General features: G+C 37.9%; 1 protein-coding gene across 1 annotated transcript in view; it reads left to right on the forward strand.

Moving 5' to 3' along the window:
* The first annotated feature begins 4,961 nt into the window (after nucleotides 1-4,961).
* Nucleotides 4,962-26,945, forward strand: part of LOC139176308 (C4b-binding protein alpha chain-like) — a 62,750-nt gene continuing 40,766 nt past the window's right edge. Inside the window, exons 1-4 of the mRNA XM_070767882.1 lie at nucleotides 4,962-5,138; nucleotides 19,459-19,625; nucleotides 20,737-20,916; nucleotides 21,985-22,084. Coding sequence (XP_070623983.1) covers nucleotides 19,484-19,625; nucleotides 20,737-20,916; nucleotides 21,985-22,084 — 422 coding nt within the window. The 5' untranslated portion in view covers nucleotides 4,962-5,138; nucleotides 19,459-19,483. The remainder of the gene's footprint in view (nucleotides 5,139-19,458; nucleotides 19,626-20,736; nucleotides 20,917-21,984; nucleotides 22,085-26,945) is intronic.

Consider the following 26,945-nt stretch of genomic DNA (forward strand, 5'->3'; position numbering starts at 1 on the left):
CAGAGGTTTGCTCATAGTGGTGCCGAATAATTATATTGTGAGTAAAAAGTGTATACAGTTATGTGAAATGTTAATTTGGTGCTAAAGTTTAGTTCAGCCTAAGAGAAGTTAATTACAGAGCCTCTGCTGCCAAATATTTTCTGACCACAGGAAAATGAATTACAACAAAGTGAATTATTTCTGTTTTAGATTTAATAATCTTGGGGAGAAGTAAATTGGTAAACCATAGGTTCTGTCAAGAAAAATTTTAGCTAAAGGGAGACTATATTGATTGTACTGCCATTTTATATTTATGGGAACCAAAAAAAAGGCATGTTATTTTCTAAAATTCATCTGAATTCAGGAATTATTCTTCCTAGTTCTTTCACCAATTTTAGGCAAATAATAAATTTTCTGGTATGATAACGAGTCTATTTGCATAATTAAAAATTTGATGAATTCTCCTTCCTATGTTCAAAGTATATTGAAATATTCTACATGAGTTTACATAATTTAAAATTTTTATTTCTGAAAATACTTGTTTTTCTTAAAACCATTAGACGTCACCTAGCTCACCTGACAGGAGTTTGGGTATTATAAGTTTTAAATTATATCCATTTTTATTGTGTACCAAAATGTACATGTATCCATCTGGGTCTGATCTGGAAAGAAAGAAACGACACAGTGATTTAAATGGGGAAAGTTTAATATAAGGAATGGTGAACTTTTGATACAAGAGAAACTTTAGGCTTTAAGAAAACTCTATATGTTTTGCTAGGGCGGCAGGAAGGTACTCAAGCAGGACAAACGTCAAAGGTGGCCCTTTTCTGATGTTTGGGTTTAGATCTTGTTGGAAAAGGCATAATTGTAACCTACTAGATGCCAGAGAAGTTCAGTAAGTTGCCTGAACCGGAGCTGGTCTGCAGAAACCAAACCTTGGGAGTGCAGGCAGATTGTAACTGAGCTGCAGCTGGTGACTATGCTTGTGGGCCTCCAGCTGGTCCAGGGCAGGACAGCATTCTTTGTTTGTGCAGGGGCTGCCCGTGGTAGCCAGGAGCATAGGTGTCCATAGTGACAGGGAACCCAGTTGCAAGCCTACAAGACAGAGATGGGTGTAGGCACATAGCAACTGGCAGCCAGGTGTGCAGACATGCATCAGAGTGCTGGTATGGCAAAAAGTCTGGCATAGCATCCCTGTCAGGAGAACCTATAGGAAGCTTGTGGCCAGGCCAATTCATGGCTGCAAAATTACCATGAAATTCTGCTTTCTGAGCAAGGACCGGGGCTGACTGCTGCTAGATAACCTCACGCTCACAATGCTAACCTACTGTGAAGCAGCAGGAAACAGCTGGAGATACCTTCTTCCTACAATGTTCCTTTAGCACCCTCTGCTGAGAAAGCTTAGCATCATGCTCACTGCAAAGGGGAAATACTCATCACAGTTGTCTGTAATTGGAGTCAAAGGGCAATATAGTGATAACTGGCAGAGAATTTATACCTTAAAGTTGCTAAAACAGAAATGTGAAGTCAAGACACTCCATGATTGCTTCAGAATTAAATCTATAAAGAAGGAAATGCTAGAAGAGAAGCAGAAAATTCATTAAAACTCAGGTTTATTTATTTATTTTAATTTTTGACTGCACCACACGGCATGTGGGATTGTAGTTCCCCAACCAGGGACTGAACCCATGCCCCCAGCAGTGGAAGTGAGGAGTCTTAACCACTGGACTGCCAGGGATGTCCCAAAACTTAGATTTATAATCTAAAGGTTCCATCAAGGGAAAAATGAGAAATGGTTATATATTTTCTGTTGGTTGATAAAACTAGACATATTTCTGACAGAGGGCCTTATTTACTCTTACTAAAACAGGTAATATTAAATAGAAAATTAAACTTGATCTCAGGTTACTTTATAAGAAACTGAACAACAGCGTGGACAACACCATCACCAACTGCAAAGCTCTTCTTTCAATAGCCAAATGTATAGCCTTTATAAGAACTGAGTTGGTTGATCTATTAAAGCATACGTTGACATTGATGCATTTGAAAGGAGGTAAGCTACTGATATTCAGATAAATAGCTACTAAAGCTCTATTTTGAAACAAAGATAGACCATGGAATACATAGAGAAATGAATAAATAGCATCTCCGTTAGATTTGTGGTTCCCCAATTTGTTGCATAAGAGAATCACTAGGGCCATTTCAGGAATGTTTCAGATCCTTGAAGCCTTACCAGATGTATTTCTTTAGGGGATAGAGCCTGAGAATCTGGATTTTTAACCACCATAAGGCATTTTGGGGGAACACCTGAGTTTTAATGAATAAAATAATAAATAATAAATGAATAAAATAATAAATAAACCTGAGTTTTAATGAATTTTCACCTAAATTTGCAATCTCTCCTTGAGGGCATCTGATAATTATTCACAGGTTGATACAGTGTTTCAAAGGCTCACCTCCCTTGACCTTGATCTTCCATCTTTTGAGTGCCCCGGGGGATCTGCTGTAACTTCTGATGCAACTGCTTCTCAGGTCAGCTTGTCCCTGCACCCAATCCTGTCCCCATCATGCCCTTAAGGCAATGTTCCTGAAAGGACTCCTGAATGACCCATCTGCGTGCAGCCTCCATCTTTGAATCTATTTCTCAGGGAATGGAATGTATGAACTATTCATTGGTTAACCCAACCTATGAAATATCTCCTTTTCTGATTTACTTGTTCTTTGTCCATATTTTTATGTGCTAGTTCTATTTTTGGAATGATTTGTAAAAAAGTCTTTTCTCTTTATAGTGTTAAGTCTTAATTTGTTATATATGTTTTAATTATTTTATTATCTTTTCTACTGTTTGAGGTGTGAATGGTGTAAAAATTATACTTGAGTTAAGCATTTTCCCCTTTGTTTTCACCTTTGATATTGTGTTTAAAAACTTTATACCCCCCAAAATATGTGATTCTCCATGGACATTGAGAATGCTCCCAAAATAAAAAAAATCCATAGATAAAGGAAAAAACAAACAATTCATAGATAAAAGCAATCTTCAAGGATTGCCTACAATTAGATCCATAGAAAAGGACATGTCAGAAAAGTAAATAGTGAACAAAATGACAAAGGGATAGAGTGAGAATCAGAAGGAACAGACTGGGGATTCTAACTGTTACTTCTGAAGTTTTGCTATAAAGAAGAAAATATTAAAGATCTCATCAGCAAACGCATAAATGCCCTCACACTGAAATTACAAAGCCCTGAGAGGATCTGGCTCCAGCAAGAGGGCACTTATAGTCAGAACACCTTTGTCATGGGTAATATTTGAGGATACAAATGTTTAGTGATGACATTTGTATCATGCTTTAATCACGAGCAACAAATTTGGCCTCAGACAACAATCGATGTACCTATGTGATGGTTTTAATCAAGTCCTCACTTTCGAATCCAAATCTTTCAAGAGTGTTTGGGAACTAAGACAGTATAGATGCTCCTACTCAGCATGTAGGAGCTGCTGCTGCTAAGTTGCTTCAGTCGTGTCCGGCTCTGTGCGACCCCATAGACAGCAGCCCACCAGGCTCCCCCGTCCCTGGGATTCTCCAGGCAAGAACACTGGAGTGGGTTGCCATTTCCTTCTCCAATGCATGAAAGTGAAAAGTGAAAGTGAAGTCACTCAGTTGTGTCTGACTCTTAGCGACCCCATGGACTGCAGCCTACCAGGTTCCTCCGTCCATGGGATTTTCCAGGCAAGAGTACTGGAGTGGGTTGCCATTGCCTTCTCTGAGCATGTAGGAGACTCTGGTTCAATATCATAGTATTTCTTATCTATTCAGTTTCTATCCACCTCCGAAATATATCTTCAATTTACTTCAGAAAGGCTCCAATTCTGTCTGCCACAACTTTGTCTTACATGATTTCGTTATGCCTCCATCATTGTCCTATCACTTCCCCCTAACTCCAAACATCACCACTCTCTGGATGTGTAGTGGTCACTCCCTTTATGTTATTTATGAAATAAGTATGCATCCTTAATTACTAGCTTGCATGCTCAGTCACTTGAGTCATGTCCGACTTTTTGCAACCCCACGGACTGTAGCCCACCAGGTTCCTCTGTCCATGGAATTTTCCAGGCAAAAATACTAGAGCGTGTTGCCATTTCCTTCTCCAGGGGATCTTCCCAACCCAGGGTTCAAACCTTCGTCTCCTACATTGGCAAGTGGACCTTTAACCACTGAGTTACCCAGTAAGTCCAGTTACAAGCTTGGGGTTGATTTATTTCTTTTTATTATTGGGATCATACAATATGTATTATGGGCTCAGGTGGCTCAGTGGTAAAAGAATCCACCTGCCAATGCAGGAGACACAAGAGACACAGGTTGGATCCCTGGGTCAGGAAGGTCCCCTAGAGGAAGCCATGGCAACCCACTCCAGTATTCTTGCCTGGAGAAACACATGGACAGAGGAGCCTGGTGGGCTACAGTCCATGGGGTCACAGAGAGTCAGACATGACTGAAGCGACTTAGTACACACATTCATGCACTATCTCAATTGCTGCTGGTGAGATGAGCTTTAAGGTGGATTTTATTTATGCATTGTTTAAACAATTATAGGAGTTAGTTCTTCATCTAACACTCTGAGTTAGGAGTAGCAGGTTTTAATGCTTTCATTTTTCAGCAAATAAAATCCAGACCCCAGGACAGGAAGATATCATAGATCCAGCTTTCCTAGCCTCCAGTTCTACATTTTTTTCCCCAGTGAACACTGTTCTTTTTTTGGTTAGGTCATGGGAATCATCCTTCTAATTATCCCTCATGGGCAAGGTAAGCAAAGGGAACAATGAACTATTATGACATGTTATCAATTTGAAGACTGGTTAAGGGGAAGGAGGAAATTAAATATCTACTGACACTTTTCTCTGCAGTTAATCATTTGCAAGGACAATTAACGGTTACTTCTTATCTATGCCAACTGCTCATTTTTACCTGACCAGACAGCCACCAATCACATTGCTGGAACTCAGAGGATTTTCAGCTGAGCACTTGCTTGAAAGGCAAGGATGTTGTGATAAATTCTGTTGTAGAGAGGGTTAAGAATATCTGAGATCAAAGGTAACTCATTCTGAGAGAAAGAAATCAAGGCAACACTGTGGAGTCTGTTTCTTGTTCAGAAACCTACAGGTAAGTAATTTACTAAGCACTCAGATTACCTTAAGGAAGAGACTGATGTTTTTGTCTGAGGAGTGAAGGCTTCAAAGGATAAGGCAGAGAGAAATAATCAAGTGTCTGTTCATCAGAAATCCTTTCAGGATTCCTATGTTTTGTGGTAGAAATAAAACGGTTTGTGGGACTTGAAAAGTATTTAAATTTTTTTGAAGACTTGCCTACCAATGAAATAAATTGGAAAGTAAATCAGGAGTGTAAGATGCTATTTTTACTGATTCTAAAATATGTGTGTTTGTTGGTTTTCTGCCAATGTCTCACGTCTGGGAGAAGAAGCTGGAAGTAACTCAGATTTGCTGGAAAGACAAGAGGGGTCCAGTGAGAAAGTAGGACATAGAAGGTCTGGTTTTCAGAGCCTGCATTCAGCAAATGTGTTAGGTTTCTCTTTGGAGATTTCATCTACCTGTCATCAGTCTTTGAAAGCAAAGATTTGTAGATAATAAGTGGATACTGGTAACCCTCTATTCAGTCTTTTAAGCATGAAATCATAGTCTTCCTCACCTCTTTTCTCTCCTCACTTTCCGTAATTGGCATTGTTCTCTTCTGCCTTGAAATTCTCTTCTACCTTGGTTGAGCATGGCATACTTGCATTTTGGTTGCGAATTCATTCATTTCACCCACTACTTTCCTTGGCTGCATCTGTTCTGACTTAAACTGGTAGTAAAAGGAGAGTGAAAGTAAAGTAGCTAGAATAAGCAGAAGCATTAAAACAAAACAAAACAAAACACCAAAACTCAGAATGGATCTCAGACAAGCAGAACTAAAACTGTGAAACACTTAGAAGAAATTATAGGAATAAAATCTTCACATTGAGTTAGGCAATGGTTTCTTCAATACATAAGCAACAAAATTAAAAAATAAATTAAAAATTCATCTAAATTAAAAACATTTGTGCTTCAAAAGATACTATCAATAATAAGTAGAAATCCCACAGGATGACAAGTGGCTTGTATCCAGAATATATAAAGACCTCATACAACTTAGAAACAAAAAGACAATTAACCCAATTAGAAATGAGCAAATGATTTTTAATAGAGATTTCTTTAAAGAAGATATCCGTATAATAATTAGCACATAAAAATATTCAACATCATTAGACATTAGAGAAATGTAAATCAAACCCACAATGAGGTACCACTTCATACACACTAAGGTGGCTAAATTAAAAAAGACAACCAATTTCAAGTGCTGAGGGATAATGCAGAGAAACTGGAGCCCTCATTCACTGCTGCTGGGAATGTAAAATGATGCAGTCACTTTGGAAAATTATTTGGCAGTTCATCAGTATATTAAACCTAGAGTCACTGTATGATCCAGCAATTCTAGTCCTAGAAAAAAGGGAATACACCCAATAAAAAAATGAAAACAAGTGTATATGCACAAAAATGTACATGAATGTTCATAGCAGAATTATTCCTAATAGCTCAAAAGTGGAAACAACCCAAATGTCCATCAGCTAAAGGATGGAAAAACAAGAGGTGGAATAGTCATAGAGCAGAATACTATTCAGTTATAAAAAGGAATGAAGTACTAAAGTTATGATATCAATGAACCCTAAAACATTATACTAAGTGAAGGAAGCCAATCACAAAATCCCATACACTATATGATTCTATTTATATGAAAAGTCTAGAATAGACAGATCCACAGAGATGGAAGGTAAGTTAGTGGTTGCCAGGGCCTGGGAGGGAGATAGACATTGGGGGGTGACTGCTAATGGATATAGCACTTCTTTGGGAGTGATAAAAATATTCAAAAATCAAATGGTGGTAATGGTTATACAACTCTGTGAATGTACTGAAAGCTGTGAATTTTATGCTTGAAGTAGGTGAAATTTGTGGTTTGTGAATTATTTCTTAGTAAATCTTTTTATAAAATGATTACATGTGGGATGAAAGAGGGTAGAATAAGGTTTTTATTTTATAAGATTTTTATTAACATACATGCCCCATAAAAACCAGAGATAGCTGGGCGCAGAGATCCGTGAATGATTCATGGATGATGGTCAGAGTCAGGAAGCTGATGAGCTCCTCCCAGGAAGACAGTTAAGGTGAGGGAAGAAGCAGCCCAGAATAGAGCTCTATGGATGCCCCATGGTCTGGGTATGGCACTGGGTTTCTCTATTACCATGAGCCATAGTGAAGGCCAGACCAAGGCTTCTGGCTGAAATCCAGCGTGCCTTCCTCTGCACCAGGGCTGAGTTAAAAACTCCTGGAATTGTAGCCACCAGTCATTATAAGTTTAGATCATTATTGTGATGATGTTTTGTCTTCTAGGAGTTCACCTTCCAGCAGAGTCACATGCTAATTCCAGTTCTGTCCCTGTCTTCCCTAGGTTTAACAACTGCCAGCACCATGGCAGTTTCAGTGACTATGCCAAGCCCTTTACAGAAAATATTCTTATTTAATTTTCTCAACAATTGTCAGAGAATTGTGTAGTTTTTATAGAGGAAATTTGGGCTTAGCTGAGTATCTTGCCATGGGAACACATTTCGCATGTGGTGGAACCAGGAGTAAAATCCACATGGCCTGGGCCTGATTCCAGAGCTCACACGTGTGTACTGGCCACACACTGTCCTCCTCTGTAGATAACACTTTGGCTGTGGCCTTGATACATTGAGATAAAAGGACTGAAATCATTTCCCATCATATTCCATTTGCCATCATTGCCTAACTTGGCTGTGAGCTGCAGAGAAAGGAGAAACATTTTTTATTACTCTCTCTCACTCTCCTTTTACTGGTCTTACGCTATTGCTCTCCATTAACTGGTTGATGACATTGACTCAGGTTAAAGATGGGGAAGGGGAACCTTGGAACCTACAATGAAATCACCTGGTAGTATCTTACTAAAATAAAGAGATGCTGGTTCAATCCCTTGGTTAGGAAGAGCTCCTGGAGAAGGAAATGGCAACCCATTCTTGCCTAGGAAATCCCATCTGTCCATGGGGTAGCAAAAGAGTTGAACACAACTTAGTGACTAAACAACATCTTTAAGATAAATACAATCTGACCACACACACACACACACACGGATAGAAATGGACATGAAGCATTTTTTCCTCTTTAAAGCATATTTTGTCATAAATTTAGAAATATTTGTTCAGCACCTTTTCTGTGCAAGGCGGTCATAAATGAGGGTTTTCACCCTCTCACTTCAAGGAGTTTATGGTTTAGCTGAAAGACAGACTTTTGACATTAGCTGTAATCCAAGTTGCAATTAAAATAGAATTATGAGCACTGAGCGCTGAAGAATTGATGCTTTAGAACTGTGGTGTTGGAGAAGACTCTTGAGAGTCCCTTGGACTGCAAGGAGATCCAACCAGTCCATTCTGAAGGAGATCAGCCCTGGGATTTCTTTGGAAGGAATGATGCTAAAGCTGAAACTCCAGTACTTTGGCCACCTCATGCCAAGAGTTGACTCATTGGAAAAGACTCTGATGCTGGGAGGGGTTGGGGGCAAGAGGAAAAGGGGACGACAGAGGATGAGATGGCTGGATGGCATCACTGACTCGATGGACGTGAGTCTGGGTGAACTCTGGGAGTTGGTGATGGACAGGGAGGCCTGGTGTGCTGCGATTCATGGGGTCACAAAGAGTTGGACACGACTGAGCGACTGAACTGAACTGAACTGAAATTGTAACTGGAATATGGAAGCTGGAATTTTGGATAGGACCAGTGTTTGAGATGTGTCTGGAAAATGGGTGGGATTTAATGGAGGAAAGGGTGAAAGAGCAGATGATGTAGACAGGTAAGATGTGAACTAGTAAGACAGTGGAAAAGTGTTTGAAAATTTCAGAATATATTGAAGAATACAAATAATTTCAATTGAAGATAGTCATGAGAATATACTTAACATCATTTTAAGACTGTCCAATGCACTGATCACGTGTCAGAGCTAGTGTTGTTAGAGTCTATTATTTACAACGAGTGTATTCAATGCATATATTTTCCTTATAAACTTAAGTACAAATATGGAGTTATTTAGAGGAAATTTTCATTTTAAAGTGTCATTACAAAAATTTAAAGCCATTTACTTCTTTGCCAACATTTTAGTATTTTAAGATTTTTTATTCCTTTCATTAAATGACCAGTTTACCATAGCTAGCAAATTACTGGCTTACTGACAAACTACAGTTTTTTCTTTTTCTTTGGGAAGATTTAAATATTTTTGAATAGTTCTGTGAGCTTGGAGTTGTTTGGTTTTCATCATGTACAAATTGTCTTGTGACAGCTCCCTCTGCCTTAGAGGAAGGTGGTAAGGAGACATCCCAGATGGCGACTGGACAAAGGTGGTCAGTGGTCCCGCCTCTCCTGGGGCTGTCCCAGTTTTAGTATGGAAAGCCTCACATCCTAGAAGACCCCCTCAGTCTCAAGCAAACAGATGGTGACCCTGTGTCGCAGAAGTGAGATGGTGTGAATGCCTCAGAGACTTAGATTTCTATTTCTGCATGCTTGCAGAACATGCTGCCTCATTCCATATATACTCAACATTACTTGTTATAGACAAATTTGCTATTATGTTGACTGAATTTTTGGCAGAATTGAAGTCATGAATAGAGCATGTGGAATGAGGCAGGAGGATTGGGTACACATGCAGGAGATAAGTTTGGAGGAGTGGTGTGATTGCAAGATTTAGAAAGTTAGTGTGATTTGAGTCTTCACTCAATCAAAGAGCTAAGCCGCTGCTAAAATAGACAGCTAGTGGAAAGTTGCTCTGTATCACTGGTGGCTCAACCTGGTGCTCTGTGACAACCTAGATGAATGGGATGGGCTGTTCAAGAGGGAGGGGGCTATGTATACTTATGGCTGATTCATGATGTTGCATGGCAGAAACCAACACAATGTTGTAAAGCAACTATCCTCCAATTAAAGATTTAAAAACTGAGCAAAGCATGTGAATAGATATTTCACCAAGGAAGAGATCAGATCAGATCAGATCAGATCAGTTGCTCAGTCGTGTCCGACTCTTTGCGACCCCATGAATCGCAGCAGGCCAGGCCTCCCTGTCCATCACGAACTCCTGGAGTTCACTCAGACTCACATCCATTGAGTCAGTGATGCCATCCAGCCATCTCATCCTCTGTCGTCCCCTTCTCCTCTTGCCCCCAACCCCTCCCAGCATCAGAGTCTTTTCCAGTGAGTCAACTCTTGGCATGAGGTGGCCAAAGTACTGGAGTTTCAGCTTTAGCATCATTCCTTCCAAAGAAATCCCAGGGCTGATCTCCTTCAGAATGGACTGGTTGGATCTCCTTGCAGTCCAAGGGACTCTCAAGAGTCTTCTCCAACACCACAGTTCAAAAGCATCAATTCTTCGGCTCTCAGCCTTCTTCACAGTCCAACTCTCACATCCATACATGACCACAGGAAAAACCATATCCTTGACTAGATGAACCTTTGTTGGCAAAGTAATGTCTCTGCTTTTGAATATGCTATCTAGGTTGGTCATAACTTTCCTTCCAAGGAGCAGGTGCCTTTTAATTTCATGGCTGCATTCACCATCTGCAGTGATTTTGGAGCCCAGAAAAATAAAGTCTGACACTGTTTCCACTGTTTCTCCATCTATTTCCCATGAAGTGATGGGACCAGATGCCATGATCTTCGTTTTCTGAATGTTGAGCTTTAAGCCAACTTTTTCACTCTCCACTTTCACTTTCATCAAGAGGCTTTTGAGTTCCTCTTCACTTTCTGTCATAAGGGTGGTGTCATCTGCATATCTGAGGTTATTGATATTTCTCCCGGCAATCTTGATTCCAGCTTGTGCTTCTTCCAGTCCAGCGTTTCTCATGATGTACTCTGCATATAAGTTAAATAAACAGGGTGACAATATACAGCCTTGACATACTCCTTTTCCTATTTGGAATCAGTCTGTTGTTCCATGTCCAGTTCTAACTGTTGGTTCCTGACCTGCATACAGATTTCTCAAGAGGCAAATCAGGTGGTCTGGTATTCCCATCTCTTTCAGAATTTTCCACAGTTTATTGTGATCCATACAGTCAAAGGCTTTTGCATAGTCAATAAAGCAGAAATAGATGTTTTTCTGGAACTCTCTTGCTTTTTCCATGATCCAGCAGATGTTGGCAATTTGATCTCTGGTTCCTCTGTCTTTTCTAAAATCAGCTTGAACATCAGGAAGTTCACAGTTCATGTATTGCTGAAGCCTGGCTTGGAGAATTTTGAACATTACTTTACTAGCGTGTGAGATGAGTGCAATTGTGTGGTAGTTTGAGCGTTCTTTGGCATTGCCTTTCTTTGGGATTGGAATGAAAACTGACCTTTTCCAGTCCTGTGGCCACTGCTGAGTTTTCCACATTTGCTGGCATATTGAGTGCAGCACTTTCACAGCACCATCTTTCAGGATTTGGAATAGCTCAACTGGAATTCTATCACCTCCACGAGCTTTGTTCATAGTGATGAGATACAGATGGCCAATGAGCACATGAAAAGTTGTATAGCATAATTAATCACATGGGGACACAAATCAAAACCACAGTGAGATCCCACTGCACATCCATGAGGATGACTGTCATCAGATAGACCAACAGTGACAGGTCTTGGTGAGGATGGAGAGAAATTGGAATCCCCCAAGCTGCTGGTGGGAATGTGACATGGTGTAGCTGACATGGAGAACACTTGGACAGTTCCCTTCAGAAGTCAAACAACTTACCACATGACCTAGCCATTCCATTCCTAGGCATCCTCTAGAAGAACTGCAAACACCTGTCCTCACAATGACTTGCACACCATGAGCACAGTAGCTCTAGTTTCAACACCACATGGAAAAAGACCCAAATGCCTATTGATGGATGAATGGATGAGCACATTCTGATGCAGTCATATAGTATTATCCAGGAATACAAAGGAAGCAGCCAATATAGCACAAATACACACAACAATATGCATATATCTCATAATAATTCTATGAGAGCGAGAAACCAGACAAATAAGAGTATATCTGTATGTTTCTGGTCACACAGCTTTCTAGAAAATGCAAACTATCCTTCAGCGACAGACAGCAGGCCAGAGGTTGCTGGGGAAGGGTGCAGAGGGAATAGGAAGAGGCTGGAGGGCTGGATGATGAGGGGAAGACTGTGGCTGATGAAGGTGTAGAAGTGGCTTCACAGGTGCCACATGGGTTAAACTACCAGACTGCACATTCATACATAGGTTTATTGCATACAAAACACACCTAAACAAAATGTTCAGAGGAGGGAAGAAATCATATTTAGCAGCAATCTTTTCTTTTATGGATTCAGGATCTCATGACATTTTTCTCCTAGTATATTTTTGAAAGAATGGGCAAAGATTTCTTAGGAACAACATCTCAGATAGTTTCATTTTTCATGTGCATATAATTCCATTTGGAATTTGTTTGAAATACTGTGAGGTAGAAATCCAGCTATTTCCCCCAATTAGGTCAACACTATTCATTGTAAAAATTCATCTTTCTACCCTTACTTGAAAAGCTACTTTATCCCATAACAAAGTGTGTGTACATTTGGAAAAAAAGAGAGTTAAGCTGCTGTGTACAATGTGAGAGGTACCATAAGCTTCCCCCCGTAGCAAGGAGCACAGTGACAGCTTTGGGGAAAATAGAGAGAAAACTGCTTTGACTTAAGTGGGCATCTGCTGGCAATTAGTATAATTAAGGGTCAATGGTAATATGAAACCATCTCAATCTATGTCAGTTTTTAGAGTAAAAAGTGAAATTTTGGATTTTACTGAAACTTAATTTCATATATCAGGCTTCCCAGGTGACTCAGTGGTAAAGAGTGATAAACAAGTAGGAGATGCAGGTTCAGTCCCTAGGTTGGGAAGATCCTCTAGAGAAGGAAATGGTAACCCACTCCAGTATTCTTGCCTGGGAAATGCCACTGACAGAGAAGCCTGGCAGGCTACAGTCCATGTGATTGCAAAGAGTTGGAGGTGACTTAGCGATTAAACAACAACAATTTTATATATCGCTTTAGATAAAAGGACTATTTCTTAAGTAAACTAAGAGTATTTGAGGTTTTATCCCCCAATTACGGGGTAAAAATGGCCCAATAGGGCCGGCCATTAAAGACGTCTCTGATTAATGAAAGACCAGAACCAAGAAAAACACCAGGAATGCCTCTCCCCTTTCCTCCTTTCTTCCTTTCTCCCCCACTCCTCTCTTTCCCTCTCTCTCTCTTTCCTTTCTTTTTGGTGGCAAAACCGATGCTTTTAAAAGTTTGAATTGACCCAAAGGATTACTGTTCTTGTTGATAGCTGCCATAAGAAACGTACATAGCTACAGATAGATATATAAGTTGGTAAATAATAGATAGATCAATAGGTGTAACTCCTTTCCTCTGTCTCATCATTTCTCACTTTTCTTTCATTTGCTTCTACTTACCTAATTCCTGTGCCATTTCCTTGTTCAGAGCATTTCCATTGGTTTATCTGGCCAATTGCAATAATTTTCTTAATCTCCCTGTCCTCTCTCTCTGCCTCTTTCAGTCTATCTTGTTCACAGCTGTCATAGTGATCCCCAAAGCAAAGCAAATCATGTCACTTAAATCAGTGGCTGTCCATTTCCTAATCCTAACCTTGGCACTGAAAACTCAATAAATCCCAGTTCTAATCAGTCCTATCTTTCACCATTTGTCTCTATCACACATTCCTTACCTGCCAAAAAAATGGAAGCACTAATTACTGTTGCCCAGAAATAATCTTTACCTTATATACCTCACTGTTATGTTTTTCTATATCTTCATTTTTGTTTTATTTTTTAAATTTTATTTTATTTTTAAACTTTAAAATATTGTATTAGTTTTGCCAAATATCAAAATGAATCCGCCACAGGTATACATGTGTTCCCTATCCTGAACCCTCTTCCCTCCTTGCTCCCCATACCATTCCTCTGGGTCGTCCCAGTGCACCAGCCCCAAGCATCCAGTATCATAGTTCGAACCTGGACTGGCGACTCATTTCATACATGATATTATACGTGTTTCAATGCCATTCTCCCAAATCTTCCCACCCTCTCCCTCTCCCACAGAGTCCATAAGACTGTTCTATACATCAGTGTCTCTTTTGCTGTCTCGTACACAGGGTTATTGTTACCATCTTTCTAAATTCCATATATAGGCATTAGTATACTGTATTGGTGTTTTTCTTTCTGGCTTACTTCACTCTGTATAATAGGCTCCAGTTTCATCCACCTCATTAGAACTGATTCAAATGAATCCTTTTAATGGTTGAGTAATACTCCATTGTGTATATGTATCACAGCTTTCTTATCCATTCATCTGCTGATGGACATCTAGGTTGCTTCCATGTCCTGGCTATTATAAACAGTGCTGCGGTGAACATTGGGGTACACATGTCTCTTTCCCTTCTGGTTTCCTCAGTGTGTATGCCCAGCAGTGGGATTGCTGGATCATAAGCAATCATAATTCTATTTCCAGTTTTTTAAGGACTCTCCACACTGTTCTCCATAGTGGCTGTACTAGTTTGCATTCCCACCAGCAGTGTAAGAGGGTTCCCTTTTCTCCACACCCTCTCCAGCATTTATTGCTTGTAGACTTTTGGATCACAGCCATTCTGACTGGTGTGAAATGGTACCTCATAGTGGTTTTGATTTGCATTTCTCTGATCATGAGTGATGTTGAGCATCTTTTCATGTGTTTGTTAGCCATCTGTATGTCTTCTTTGGAGAAATGTCTATTTAGTTCTTTGGCCCATTTTTTGATTGGGTCATTTATTTTTCTGGAATTGAGCTGTAGAAGTTGCTTGTATATTTTTGAGATTAGTTGTTTGTCAGTTGCTTCATTTGCTATTATTTTCTCCCATTCTGAAGGCTGCCTTTTCACCTTGCTAGTAGTTTCCTTTGTTGTGCAGAAGCTTTTAAGTTTAATTAGGTCCCATTTGTTTATTTTTGCTTTTATTTCCAGTATTCTGGGAGGTGGGTCATAGAGGATCCTGCTGTGATGTATGTCGGAGAGTGTTTTGCCTATGTTCTCCTCTAGGAGTTTTATAGTTTCTGGTCTTACGTTGAGATCTTTAATCCATTTTGAGTTAATTTTTGTGTATGGTGTTAGAAAGTGTTCTAGTTTCATTCTTTTACAAGTGGTTGACCAGTTTTCCCAGCACCACTTGTTAAAGAGATTGTCTTTAATCCATTGTATATTCTTGCCTCCTTTGTCAAAGATAAGGTGTCCATATGTGTGTGGATTTATCTCTGGGCTTTCTATTTTGTTCCAGTGATCTATATTTCTGTCTTTGTGCCAGTACCATACTGTCTTGATAACTGTGGCTTTGTAGTAGAGCCTGAAGTCAGGTAGGTTGATTCCTCCAGTTCCATTCTTCTTTCTCAAGATAGCTTTGGCTATTCGAGTTTTTTTGTATTTCCATACAAATTGTGAAATTATTTGTTCTAGCTCTGTGAAGAATACCATTGGTAGCTTGATAGGGATTGCATTGATTCTATAAATTGCTTTGGGTAGGATACTCATTTTCACTATATTGATTCTTCCAATCCATGAACATGGTATTTTTCTCCATCTATTAGTGTCCTCTTTGATTTCTTTCACCACTGTTTTATAGTTTTCTATATATAGGTCTTTAGTTTCTTTAGGTAGATATATTCCTAAGTATTTTATTCTTTTCATTGTAATGGTGAACGGAATTGTTTCCTTAATTTCTTTGTTTTCTCATTATTAGTGTATAGGCATGCAAGGGATTTCTGTGTGTTGATTTTATATCCTGCAACTTTACTATAATCACTGATTAGCTCTAGTAATTTTCTGGTGGAGTCTTTAGGGTTTTCTATGTAGAGGATCATGTCATCTGCAAACAGTGAGAGTCTTACTTCTTTTCCAATTTGGATTCCTTTTCTTTTTCTGCTCTGATTGCTGTGGCCAGAACTTCCAAAACTGTGTTGAATAGTAATGGTGAGAGTGGGCACCCTTGTCTTATTCCTGACTTTAGAGGAAATGCTTTCAATTTTTCACCATTGAGGATAATGTTTGCTGTGGGTTTGTCATATATAGCTTTTATTATGTTGAGGTATGTTCCTTCTATTCCTGCTTTCTGGAGAGTTTTTATCATAAATGGATGTTGAATTTTGTCAAAGGCTTTCTCTGCATCTATTGAGATAATTGTATGGTTTTTATTTTTCAATTTGTTAATGTGGTGTATTACATTGATTGATTTGTGGATATTGAAGAATCCTTGCATCCCTGGGATAAAGCCCACTTGGTCATGGTGTATGATCTTTTTAATGTGTTGTTGGATTCTGATTGCTAGAATTTTGTTAAGGATTTTTGCATCTATGTTCATCAGTGATATGGGCCTGTAGTTTTCTTTTTTTGTGGGATCTTTGTCAGGTTTTGGTATTAGGGTGATGGTGGCCTCCTAGAATGAATTTGGAAGTTTACCTTCCTCTGCAGTTTTCTGGAAGAGTTTGAGCATGATAGGTGTTAGCTCTTCTCTAAATTTTTGGTAGAATTCAGCTGTGAAGCCATCTGGACCTGGGCTTTTGTTTGCTGGAAGATTTTTGATTACAGTTTCAATTTCCGTGCTTGTGATGGGTCTATTAAGATTTTCTATTTCTTCCTGGTCCAGTTTTGGAAAGTTGTACTTTTCTAAGAATTTGTCCATTTCTTCCACATTGTCCATTTTATTGGCCTATAATTGTTGATAGTAGTCTCTTATGATCCTTTGTATTTCTGTGTTGTCTGTTGTGATCTCTCCATTTTCATTTCTAATTTTATTGATTTGATTTTTCTCCCTTTGTTTCTTGATGAGTCTGGCTAATGGTTTGTCAATTTCATTTATCCTTTCAAAGAACCAGCTTTTGGCTTTGTTGATTTTTGCTGTGGTCTCTTTTGTTTCTTTTGCATTTATTTATGCCCTAATTTTTAAGATTTCTTTCCTTCTACTAACCCTGGGGTTCTTCATTTCTTCCTTTTCTAGTTGTTTTAGGTGTAGAGTTAGGTTATTTATTTGACTTTTTTCTTGTTTCTTGAATTCTTGTATTGCTATGAACTTTCCCCTTAGGACTGCTTTTACAGTGTCCCACAGGTTTTGGGTTGTTGTGTTTTCATTTTCATTCATTTCTATGCAAATTTTGATTTCTTTCTTGATTTCTTCTGTGATTTGTTGGTTATTCAGCAGCGTGTTGTTCAGCCTCCATATGTTGGAATTTTAAATAGTTTTTCTCCTGTAATTGAGATCTAATCTTACTGCATTGTGGTCAGAAAAGATACTTGGAATGATTTCTAGTTTTTGAATTTACCAAGGCTAGCTTTATGGCCCAGGATGTGATCTATCCCAGAGAAGGTTCCATGTGCGCTTGAGAAAAAGGTGAAATTCATTGTTTTGGGATGAAATGTCCTATAGATATCAATTAGGTCTAACTGGTCTATTGTATGGTTTAAAGTTTGTGTTTCCTTGTTAATTTTCTGTTTAGTTGATCTATCCATAGATGTGAGTGGGGTATTAAAGTCTCCCACTGTTATTGTGTTATTGTTAATTTCTCCTTTCATACTTGTTAGCATTTGTCTTAACATATTGCGGCACTCCCGTGTTGGGTGCATATATATTTATAATTGTTATATCTTCTTCTTGGATTGATCCTTTGATCATTATGTAGTGACCATCTTTGTCTCTTTTCACAGCCTTTGTTTTAAAGTCTATTTTATCTGATATGAGTATTGCTACTCCTGCTTTCTTTTGGTCCCTATTTGCATGGAAAATCTTTTTCCAGCCCTTCACTTTCAGTTTGTATGTGTCCCCTGTTTTGACGTGGGTCTCTTGTAGACAACATATGTAGGGATCTTGTTTTTGTATCCATTCAACCAGTCTTTGTCTTTTGGTTGGGGCATTCAACCCGTTTACATTTAAGGTAATTACTGATAAGTACGATCCCGTTGCCATTTACTTTATTGTTTTGGGTTCGAATTTATACATCGTTTTTGTGTTTCCTGTCTAGAGAATATCCTTTAGTATTTGTTGGAGAGCTGGGTTGGTGGTGCAGAATTCTCTCAGCTTTTACTTGTCTGAAAAGCTTTTGATTTCTCCTTCATATTTGAATGAGATCCTTGCTGGGTACAGTAATCTGGGCTGTAGGTTATATTCTTTCATCATTTTAAGTATGTCTTGCCATTCCCTCCTGGCTTGAAGAGTTTCTATTGAGAGATCAGCTGTTAGCCTTATGGGAATTCCCTTGTGTGTTATTTGTTGTTTTTCCCTTGCTGCTTTTAATGTTTGTTCTTTGTGTTTGATCTTTGTTAACTTGATTAATGTGTGTCTTGGGGTGTTTCACCCTGGGTTTATTCTGTTTGGAACTCTCTGGGTTTCTTGGACTTGGGTGATTATTTCCTTCCTCATTTTAGGGAAGTTTTCAATGATTATCTCCTCAAGTATTTTCTCATGGTCTTTCTTTTTGTCTTCTTCTTCTGGGACCCCTATGATTTGAATGTTGTAGCGTTTAATATTGTCCTGGAGGTCTCTGAGATTGTCCTCATTTCTTTTAATTCATTTTTCTTTTATCCTCTCTGATTCATTTATTTCTACCATTCTATCTTCTAATTCACTAATCCTATCTTCTGCCTCTGTTATTCTACTATTTGTTGCCTCCAGAGTGTTTTTAATTTCATTTATTGCATTATTCATTATATATTGACTCTTTTTTATTTCTTCCAGGTCCTTGTTAAACCTTTCTTGCATCTTCTCAATCCTTGTCTCCAGCTATTTATCTGTGATTCCATTTTGATTTCAAGATCTTGGATCAATTTCACTATCACTATTCGGAATTCTTTATCAGGTAGATTCCCTGTCTCTTCCTCTTTTGTTTGGTTTGGTGGGCATTTATCCCGTTCCTTTATCTGCTGGGTATTCCTCTGTCTCTTCATCTTGTTTAAATTGCTGAGTTTGGGGTGTCCTTTCTGTATTCTGGCAGTTTGTGTAGTTCTCTTCATTGTGGCGTTTCCTCGCTGTGTGTGGGTTTGTATATCTTCATTTTTAACATAAAATGTCTTGCATCCAATGCTCCAATTTCATAACAGTGTCTGCCACCTCAGATGTATCCATGTCCATAAAGCCCACTCCCATTTCTTTACCTGGAATTAACTGTTCTCCTGAGCATGCTCCTGAAACAGATATATGCTATCTTTTATTGCAAATATTTGTGCTTAATGTTTTATCTTCTACACTCAGTTGTAATCTCCTTGAAGGGATGGTTCCCATGAGATTTTTTGTAGCACTTTACATGGGGAAATTCAATAACTATTTATTAACATGAGTTCTTCCAACAGAGAGATATTGAAGAAACATCAGATCATGCATCCTCCAAGAGTTCCACATGGGGTCCTTGATACAAAAAGGAAAATAGCAGCCAGGCCCTTCTCTGGGCTGTGGAAAGTCTCTGATCCAACTCTGTTACAAATGACCTTGGTCGCTGGTCTGTTGGCTTCTGTTCTTGGTGAGTAATGGGAAAATGAGGTCAGATTGTCACCATACAACTGAGTTCATCAGCACATCCTATTTTAACAGTTGTCTAAAAGATACCCATCCTTAACACTGTGGAGAGTATTTGGCCACTTGAAATTTAGGGAAATTTATTATAACCCCCTGCCTTCCCCCAGCGCTAAAGGTTTATTATGGTCAGTTTTAATACTCCTTTTTAGAGCTTTCTCTCCAGGGACTCTTCAAAAGATCTAACCTTCATTGCCTGTGTGGTTCTTTAGAAAGTAGTGAATTGGTATAATTATGCTGGGGCTCCCATCCCTTTATTTAATTATTCCAAGGGAGGTAGAATTAAGGCTTTACTTTTTAAGGATTTAATTAATCTCTACCTTGTGATGCTTTTTGAAAAACATTTTATTTTCAGATATATAGTCTATTTAAAACCATGTGTAAAATAGATAGCTGGTGAGAAGTTGCTACATAACCCAGGGAGCCAAACCTGGCATTCTGTGATGACCTGGAAGGGTGGAATGAGGGGAAGGGATACATACATAACTATGGCTGATCGCATTGTTGTATGGCAGAAACCAACACAACACTGTGAACAATTTTCCTCCAATTAAAAAACAAGTTTAAAAAAGAACTAGTAGAGGGAAAAAAAGAAAAAAAAAATCCCAAGGGTCCTAAAGGACATAAGGAGATGTCTCCTCATTTCTGACTCCTGAGCCAACTAATCTTATATAATGCTATTATTGCTAAAATATATATTATTTCTCAGACAAGAAGATAGGATTACATGGCAAGGTATAAATGCCAGTGTTCTGAATATGTAGATTGGGGAATCTAATATAATGATGAAATTCAGGTCTGTTTTTCCATTTTCTGACAAATTATCACATATACGGGAGAGGAAGGATGAATTTTTTCTGCCTTTTCCCATTATTGTCATTGTTATCAAACAACAAACATGCTTTATGGATTGTTTACTATGTTTTCATTGAACAGCAGAGTAATAGGAGTCATGATAAAGAGGAGCATGATCTCTGCTCTAAAAGTCCTATTACTGAATAATTGAGGTGCTATGTCCTAATCTATAACTTGATTCTCCTTGTCATTTTGGTATCCAGGAGATTGTGGTCCTCCACCTGATTTACAGTTTGCTTCTCCAGACAACAAGTTGAATAACAAAGACTTCAAAACTGGAACTACACTGAAGTACACCTGCCTTCCTGGTTATAGCAGAATCAAACCAAGTTCAGTTACTTGTAATGATAGAGGCTCATGGGATTATCGTGTTTTTTGTGCTAGTAGGTATCCAAGTTTATTTTTCTCACCTGTCAGTTCAGTTGCTCAGTCATGTCTGACTCTTTGCGACCCCATGGACTGCAGAACCCCAGGCTTCCCTTTCCAACATCAATGCTCAGAGCGTGCTCAAACTCACGTCCATCGAGTCGGTGATGCCATCTAATCATCTAGTTCTCTGTCATCCCCTTCTCCTCCTGCCTTCAACCTTTCCCAGCATCAGGGTCTTTTCCAGTGAGTCAGTTCTTCCATCAGGTGGCCAGAGTATTGGATTTTCAGCTTTAGCATCAGTCTTTCCAATGAATATTCAGGACTGATTTCCTTTAGGATTGACTGGTTGGATCTCCTTGCAGTCCAAGGGACTCTCAAGAGTCTTCTCCAACACCACAGTTCAAAAGCATCAATTCTTTGGCTCTCAGCTTTTTTTATAGTCCAAGCTGTATATCCACTGTACTTTTTTTTGGGGGGGGGGGGACGGGGTGGAGTTCTCTTAAGAACTTAATAAATTCTTTAATTCAAAGACTACTTTGATGAAAGTAGTCTTTAAAATTAACATTACCTATAGTAATTGAAGCCAGTATTTGGAGCCAGTCTGTTGGAAATATACACAGATATTTTGCTAACAGTAAAAATAAAGAATATTTTCCTTTCTTTTGTTTCCTTGTGACCAAGGACAGATATTTTTAGAACATACTTTACATGGATAACTTGTCCATCCTTTATTATCACAATGATCTAACTAAGCCATCAAATATAAGCATATTTTTTCTTCTTTTAAAATTTTTTAAAATATTCGAAAAATGGGATAAATGTTTACTTTTATTTTTCCTCAAAATATAAAGTTCAGTAAGTCAGGGTGATATATGGCAAAACCAATACAATATTGTAAAGTAATTAACCTCCAATTAAAATAAATACATTTATATTAAAAAAATTTAACAAAGAAATAAGTTTTGAAAAAATTTTCTGTGTTTATGTGGAAGTAGCAGTTAAAGCCAATCAATCAGACTCCCCCCCCCCCATTACTGCTATTCAGTAATTGTAATCAGTCATTAATTTCATTTTCCTTCTAGAGAAGCAATGCAGAAACCTAGGAGACTTACCAAATGGGAAAATAGAAGTTAAGACAGATTTTCTTTTTGGTTCAACTGTAGAATTTAGCTGCTCAGAGGGGTAAGTATAAGGCAATCCAAAGCAATACTTTTCCTTGCAATTAATTTTTTATATGTAGATAATGCATTCACATATTTCAAAAATAAAATGATATGGAAAAGTATCATCCAGAATTCTTACTTCCCGTCCATCTCATTCCTCTCTGCCCACTGACAGGCAGTGACTTTAGTTTCTGATTTATTTTCTTAGTTTTTACATGTGTAAATACAAATGAGTACTTTATCACACAGAAGACAGCTGACTACCCATGTTAGTTTAAACCTTGCTTTTATTTTGTTCACTTAACAATATTGCCATGGATTGAATGTTTGTATCCTTCCCAAATTTGTATGTTGAACCCTGATTTTCAGTGTGATAGTATTTGGAGATAAGGCCTTTGGAAGTTAATGAAGTCATAAGAGTGGAGCCCGCATGATGGGATTAGGCCCAATATAAGATGAAACGCAGAGCTAGTTTCCTTTCTGTTTGCACCATGTGAGGACACAGCAAGATGACTGCCACTTACAATCCAGGAAGAGGGTTCTTGCTGCAACATGATCATGCTGGTGTCCTGATCTCCAACTTCCAGAACTGTGAGAAATAAATTTCTGTTGTTTAAACCATCAATCTATGATATTCCATTATAGCACCTTGGACTAAGATACATATGTACTGGAGATCTCTGATATTCATGTGCTGTTTCCTCATTCTGTGCATATATGTTTACAGCTGTATAGTTTTTCAGTGGATGAATCATAGCTTATCATAGTTTATTTAATGGTTCCTATTGATAGAATTTGTGAGTTTCTATTCTTGTGTTATTACCTACAATGCCCTGATGCATAATTTTCTGTACATGATATTTTGCATGCATGCAGTTATGTCTGTAGGAAAAATTCCCAGAAGTAGGATTACAGGATCACAGAAATGATACTTTAAAATATTGATAAATATTGCTAAATTTCTCTTCACAGACTTTGTACAATTTTGTAATGCAAACAAACATCTATTTTCCCACCATCTCTTCAATTGAGGATTGCCCATTCAGATTAGAAAATAAAACTTCCTTGTAGTTTTAAAAAACTTTTTAATTTGAGATGTGTAGGTTGATATGCAGTCACAAGAAACAGCAGAGAGAGATTCTATACATTATTGTTTCAGTTTGTCCCAGTGGTACTGTCTTCCATGACTGTAGTACAGTATCACAATCAAGAAATTGACACTGATATAATTCATTAACCTTATTCAGGTTTCATTTCTCTCTCCGTGTGTGTGGGACTTTATTGCTGAGACTATATTTCATGGTATGAAATTTGTTTAGCCATTCACCTGTTGAAAACATTTGCATATAGGTTTTGTGTGTGTGTAAATGTGAACTTACGTCTTCATTTTTTTCTGGGGTAGATACATAGGTGGGTCATATAATAGTCATAGATTTAATTTTTAAAGGAAATTGCCTGTTTTCCAGAGATGTCGAACCATTTTATGTTCCCATCAGCAATGTCAGACTAATCTGTACCATCCACATCAGCATTTGATGTTGCCAATTATTTTAGACACTTCGATAGGTGTGGTGATATCTCACTGTGGTTTTAGTTTGTATTTCTGTCATAGACATTGATGTTGAACTTCTTTTTATGTGCTTATTTGCCATTTGTATCCTCCTCCGTGATTGTTGCTCAGTCATTCAGTTGTGTCTGACTCTGCGACCCCATGGACTGCAGCACACCAGGCTTCCCTGTCCTTCACCATCTGTGGGAGTTTGCTTAAACTTATGTCCATTGAGTCAGTGATGCCATGCAACCATCTGATCCTCTGTTGTCCCTTTCTATATCTGTTCATATCTTTTGCCCATTTTCTAACTGGATTATTTAGCTTTTTACCATTGAGTTTTCAGATTTTTAAAAAAATATATTCTGTATACTCGTCCTTTGTTGGATATATGATTTGCTAATGTTTTCCTCTAGTTTGTAGTTTGATTTTTTATCCTTTCACAGAGTTAAGGTTTTTAATTTTGGTGAGGTGCAACTTTTCAATTTTCTTTTAGGCATCATTTTATTGGTGTTAAGTCTAAGAATTTATCATTTAGTCTTTGACACTGTGTGCTTGTGTGGATCTATTTCTGGGTTTTCATTTTGTTCCACTGGGTCTATCTTTCTGCCAACACCACACTGTCTTAATTACTATAGCTACATAGGAAGTCAACGTTGGGTAGAGAAATTCCTTTCACCCCTTTTTTGTTTCTCAAAATTGTTTTAGGTATTCTAGGTTCTGTGTATTTCCATATAGCTTTTAGAATAAACTTCTCTATGTCCACACCAAACTTTGCTAGAATTTTGGTAAGTCTTGCATTCTGTATAGAATTTGACATCTTTAAAATGTCTAGTCTCCCAATTCATGAACACAATGCTCTTTTCCATTTACGTAAGTCTTTTAAAATTTCTTTTTCAAAATTTTAGTGCATGTTTTATATACACATTTTATTATATTTATATCTATATTTGTATCATTTTCTTTGCAGCAATGGTAAATGGCATTGTCTCTTAAAGTTTGATTTTCTCATATCTGTTCTTGGTATATAGTAATATGATTGATCCTGTGTGTTGATCTTTGTCCTGCTGTCTTACTGAACCCACTAAACTAGTTCTGAAAGATTTTTGTTTTGTTTTTGTAGGTTGCTTGTGATTTTCTACTTAAACATTAATGTCATCTATTAATGGAAACTTTTTTTTTTTCTGCCTTCACAATGTGTATGTCTTTTATTTATTTTTCTTTCCTTATTGTGCTAGCTAGAACTTCTAATTCTATGTTGAACAACCACGGTGACTGTGGACACCCTTGCCTTATTCCCAGTCTTGGAGAAAAGCTTCAATCTTCCACCATTAAGTATGTTAGTACAGGCTTTTTTTTTTTTTTTTTTTAATAGATGCTCTTTATTGAGAAGTGCTCCTCTATTCTTAGTTTACTGACAGATTTTATCATGAAAGCTTATGGATTTTTAAAAAATGTTTGTTATTCATCACTGTGCATATGATCACATAATTTTTCTTTTTTTTTTAATCCTGTTGGTATGATGGGCTACATTGACTAGTTTTCAAGTTTTAAAACTGTTTACCTCAAATAAGTTTCATTTGGACATGATGCATCATTGTTTTTTACAAATTCTTGGGTTGATTTTCTAATATTTTGCTGAGGATTTTTGTGGATACTTTTAAGAGAAATAAATTGGTCTATATTTTTCTTTTTTTTGTACTATGTCTGAATTTGATACATGAGTAATGATAAGCATTATAAAGTGAGTTAAGAAGTGTTCTTTTCTCCTCAGTTTTCCAGGAGATATTGTGGAAAATAATTTTTTAAAAAATATCTGACAGAATTCTCCTATAAAACTATCTGGGCCTATATATTTCTTTTCCTGCACTCTTAATTATGAAGTCAATTTCTTTAATAGTTCTAGGATTACTCAAATTGTTTATTTTGACTTTGTTGCATTTTGTACTTTTCAAAGAATTATTCTTTTTCTTTTAAGATGTTGAATTTATGAGACTAAAATTGGATTGTCCGCGGCTGAAGTGAAGCGGTCGCCCGGGCGGTGGGGTTATTACTGTTGCCGCTGCCGCCGGCCCGGAGGATAGGGAGAACGGGCGGGGAGAGCTGGCGCCTACACTTGTGCCTGGCTCGCCTCCAGGGCAGGTCCCTTGGCCCGCCTCTGGCTTCGCGGAGGCGCTGGATCGACTGGGAGGGCCCGGGTGAGCCCCGCGCGTCGGGCCTTTGTCCCCCGGGCGGGAACCCTAAGCTCACGGATTATTTAAAAAAAAAAAAAAGAGAGAATAAAATTGTTCATTCCTTTATTCTTCCTTCAATGGCTTCAGGATCTGTAGTGAAATTCTCTGTTTCATTTCATGATATTCATGATATTGCTGACTTCTGTCTTCTACCTTTATCAATCTTATAAGAGATTTACCAATTTTATCATTTTTTTTAAGAGTCAGCTTTTTGTTTAATTATTTTCTTATTGTTTTCCTGTTTTAAACTTACTGATTTCTGCTTTTGTTTCCTTTTCCCTCCTTGCTTTGGGTTTATGGCTTCTTCTTTTTTCATGTTTCTTGAAGTAGGAATTTCGATTCCTGATTTGAGAACTTTTCTATTTTCCAATGTAAGCATTTATTGCTGTGAAACTCCATTTCAGCACTGATTTATCTGTGTTCTACACATTCTCTTATGTTATAGTTTCATTTTTATTCTGTGTATTTAATTTCCTTTGAGATTTCCCTTTGACCACGGATTATTTAGAACTGTGCTATTTAATTTTCAATTGTTTTGAGATTTTTCTCTTGTCTTTCTGTTATTTGTCTCTAGTTTAATTCCATTACAGTCAGAAAATATACATTGCATGATTTAAATTTTTATATGTCTGCTGAGATTTATTTCATGGTCCAGGATATAATTTTTCCTGATGAATTTCTCTGGGTGCTTGGGAAAATGTGTATTCTGCTGCTGTTGAATGGTTTCACTGTAGTCTTAATGTGCACTTTTCTATTTACAAGTGATGTTGAGCATATTTCATATATCTGAAAGATGTTCAGCTGATGCTGAAGCTGAAGCTCCAGCACTTTGACCATGTGATGAGAACAAATGACACATTGGAAAAGACCCTGATGTTGGGAAAGATTGATGGCATAAGGAAAAGAGGGCGACAGCGGATGAAATGGTTGCATGGCATCACTGATTCAATGGATATGAACTTGGGCAAACTCTCGGAGATGGGGAGGGACAGGGAAACCTGGCGTACTACAGTCCATGGAGTTGTGAAGAGTTGGACACAACTTGGCTACTGAACTACAACAAAAAGATATCTATATTTTTTCTTTTTAAATGTCAA

Source organism: Bos indicus, chromosome 16 (genome assembly GCF_029378745.1).
Source record: "Bos indicus isolate NIAB-ARS_2022 breed Sahiwal x Tharparkar chromosome 16, NIAB-ARS_B.indTharparkar_mat_pri_1.0, whole genome shotgun sequence".
Taxonomy (NCBI): Eukaryota; Metazoa; Chordata; class Mammalia; order Artiodactyla; family Bovidae; genus Bos; species Bos indicus.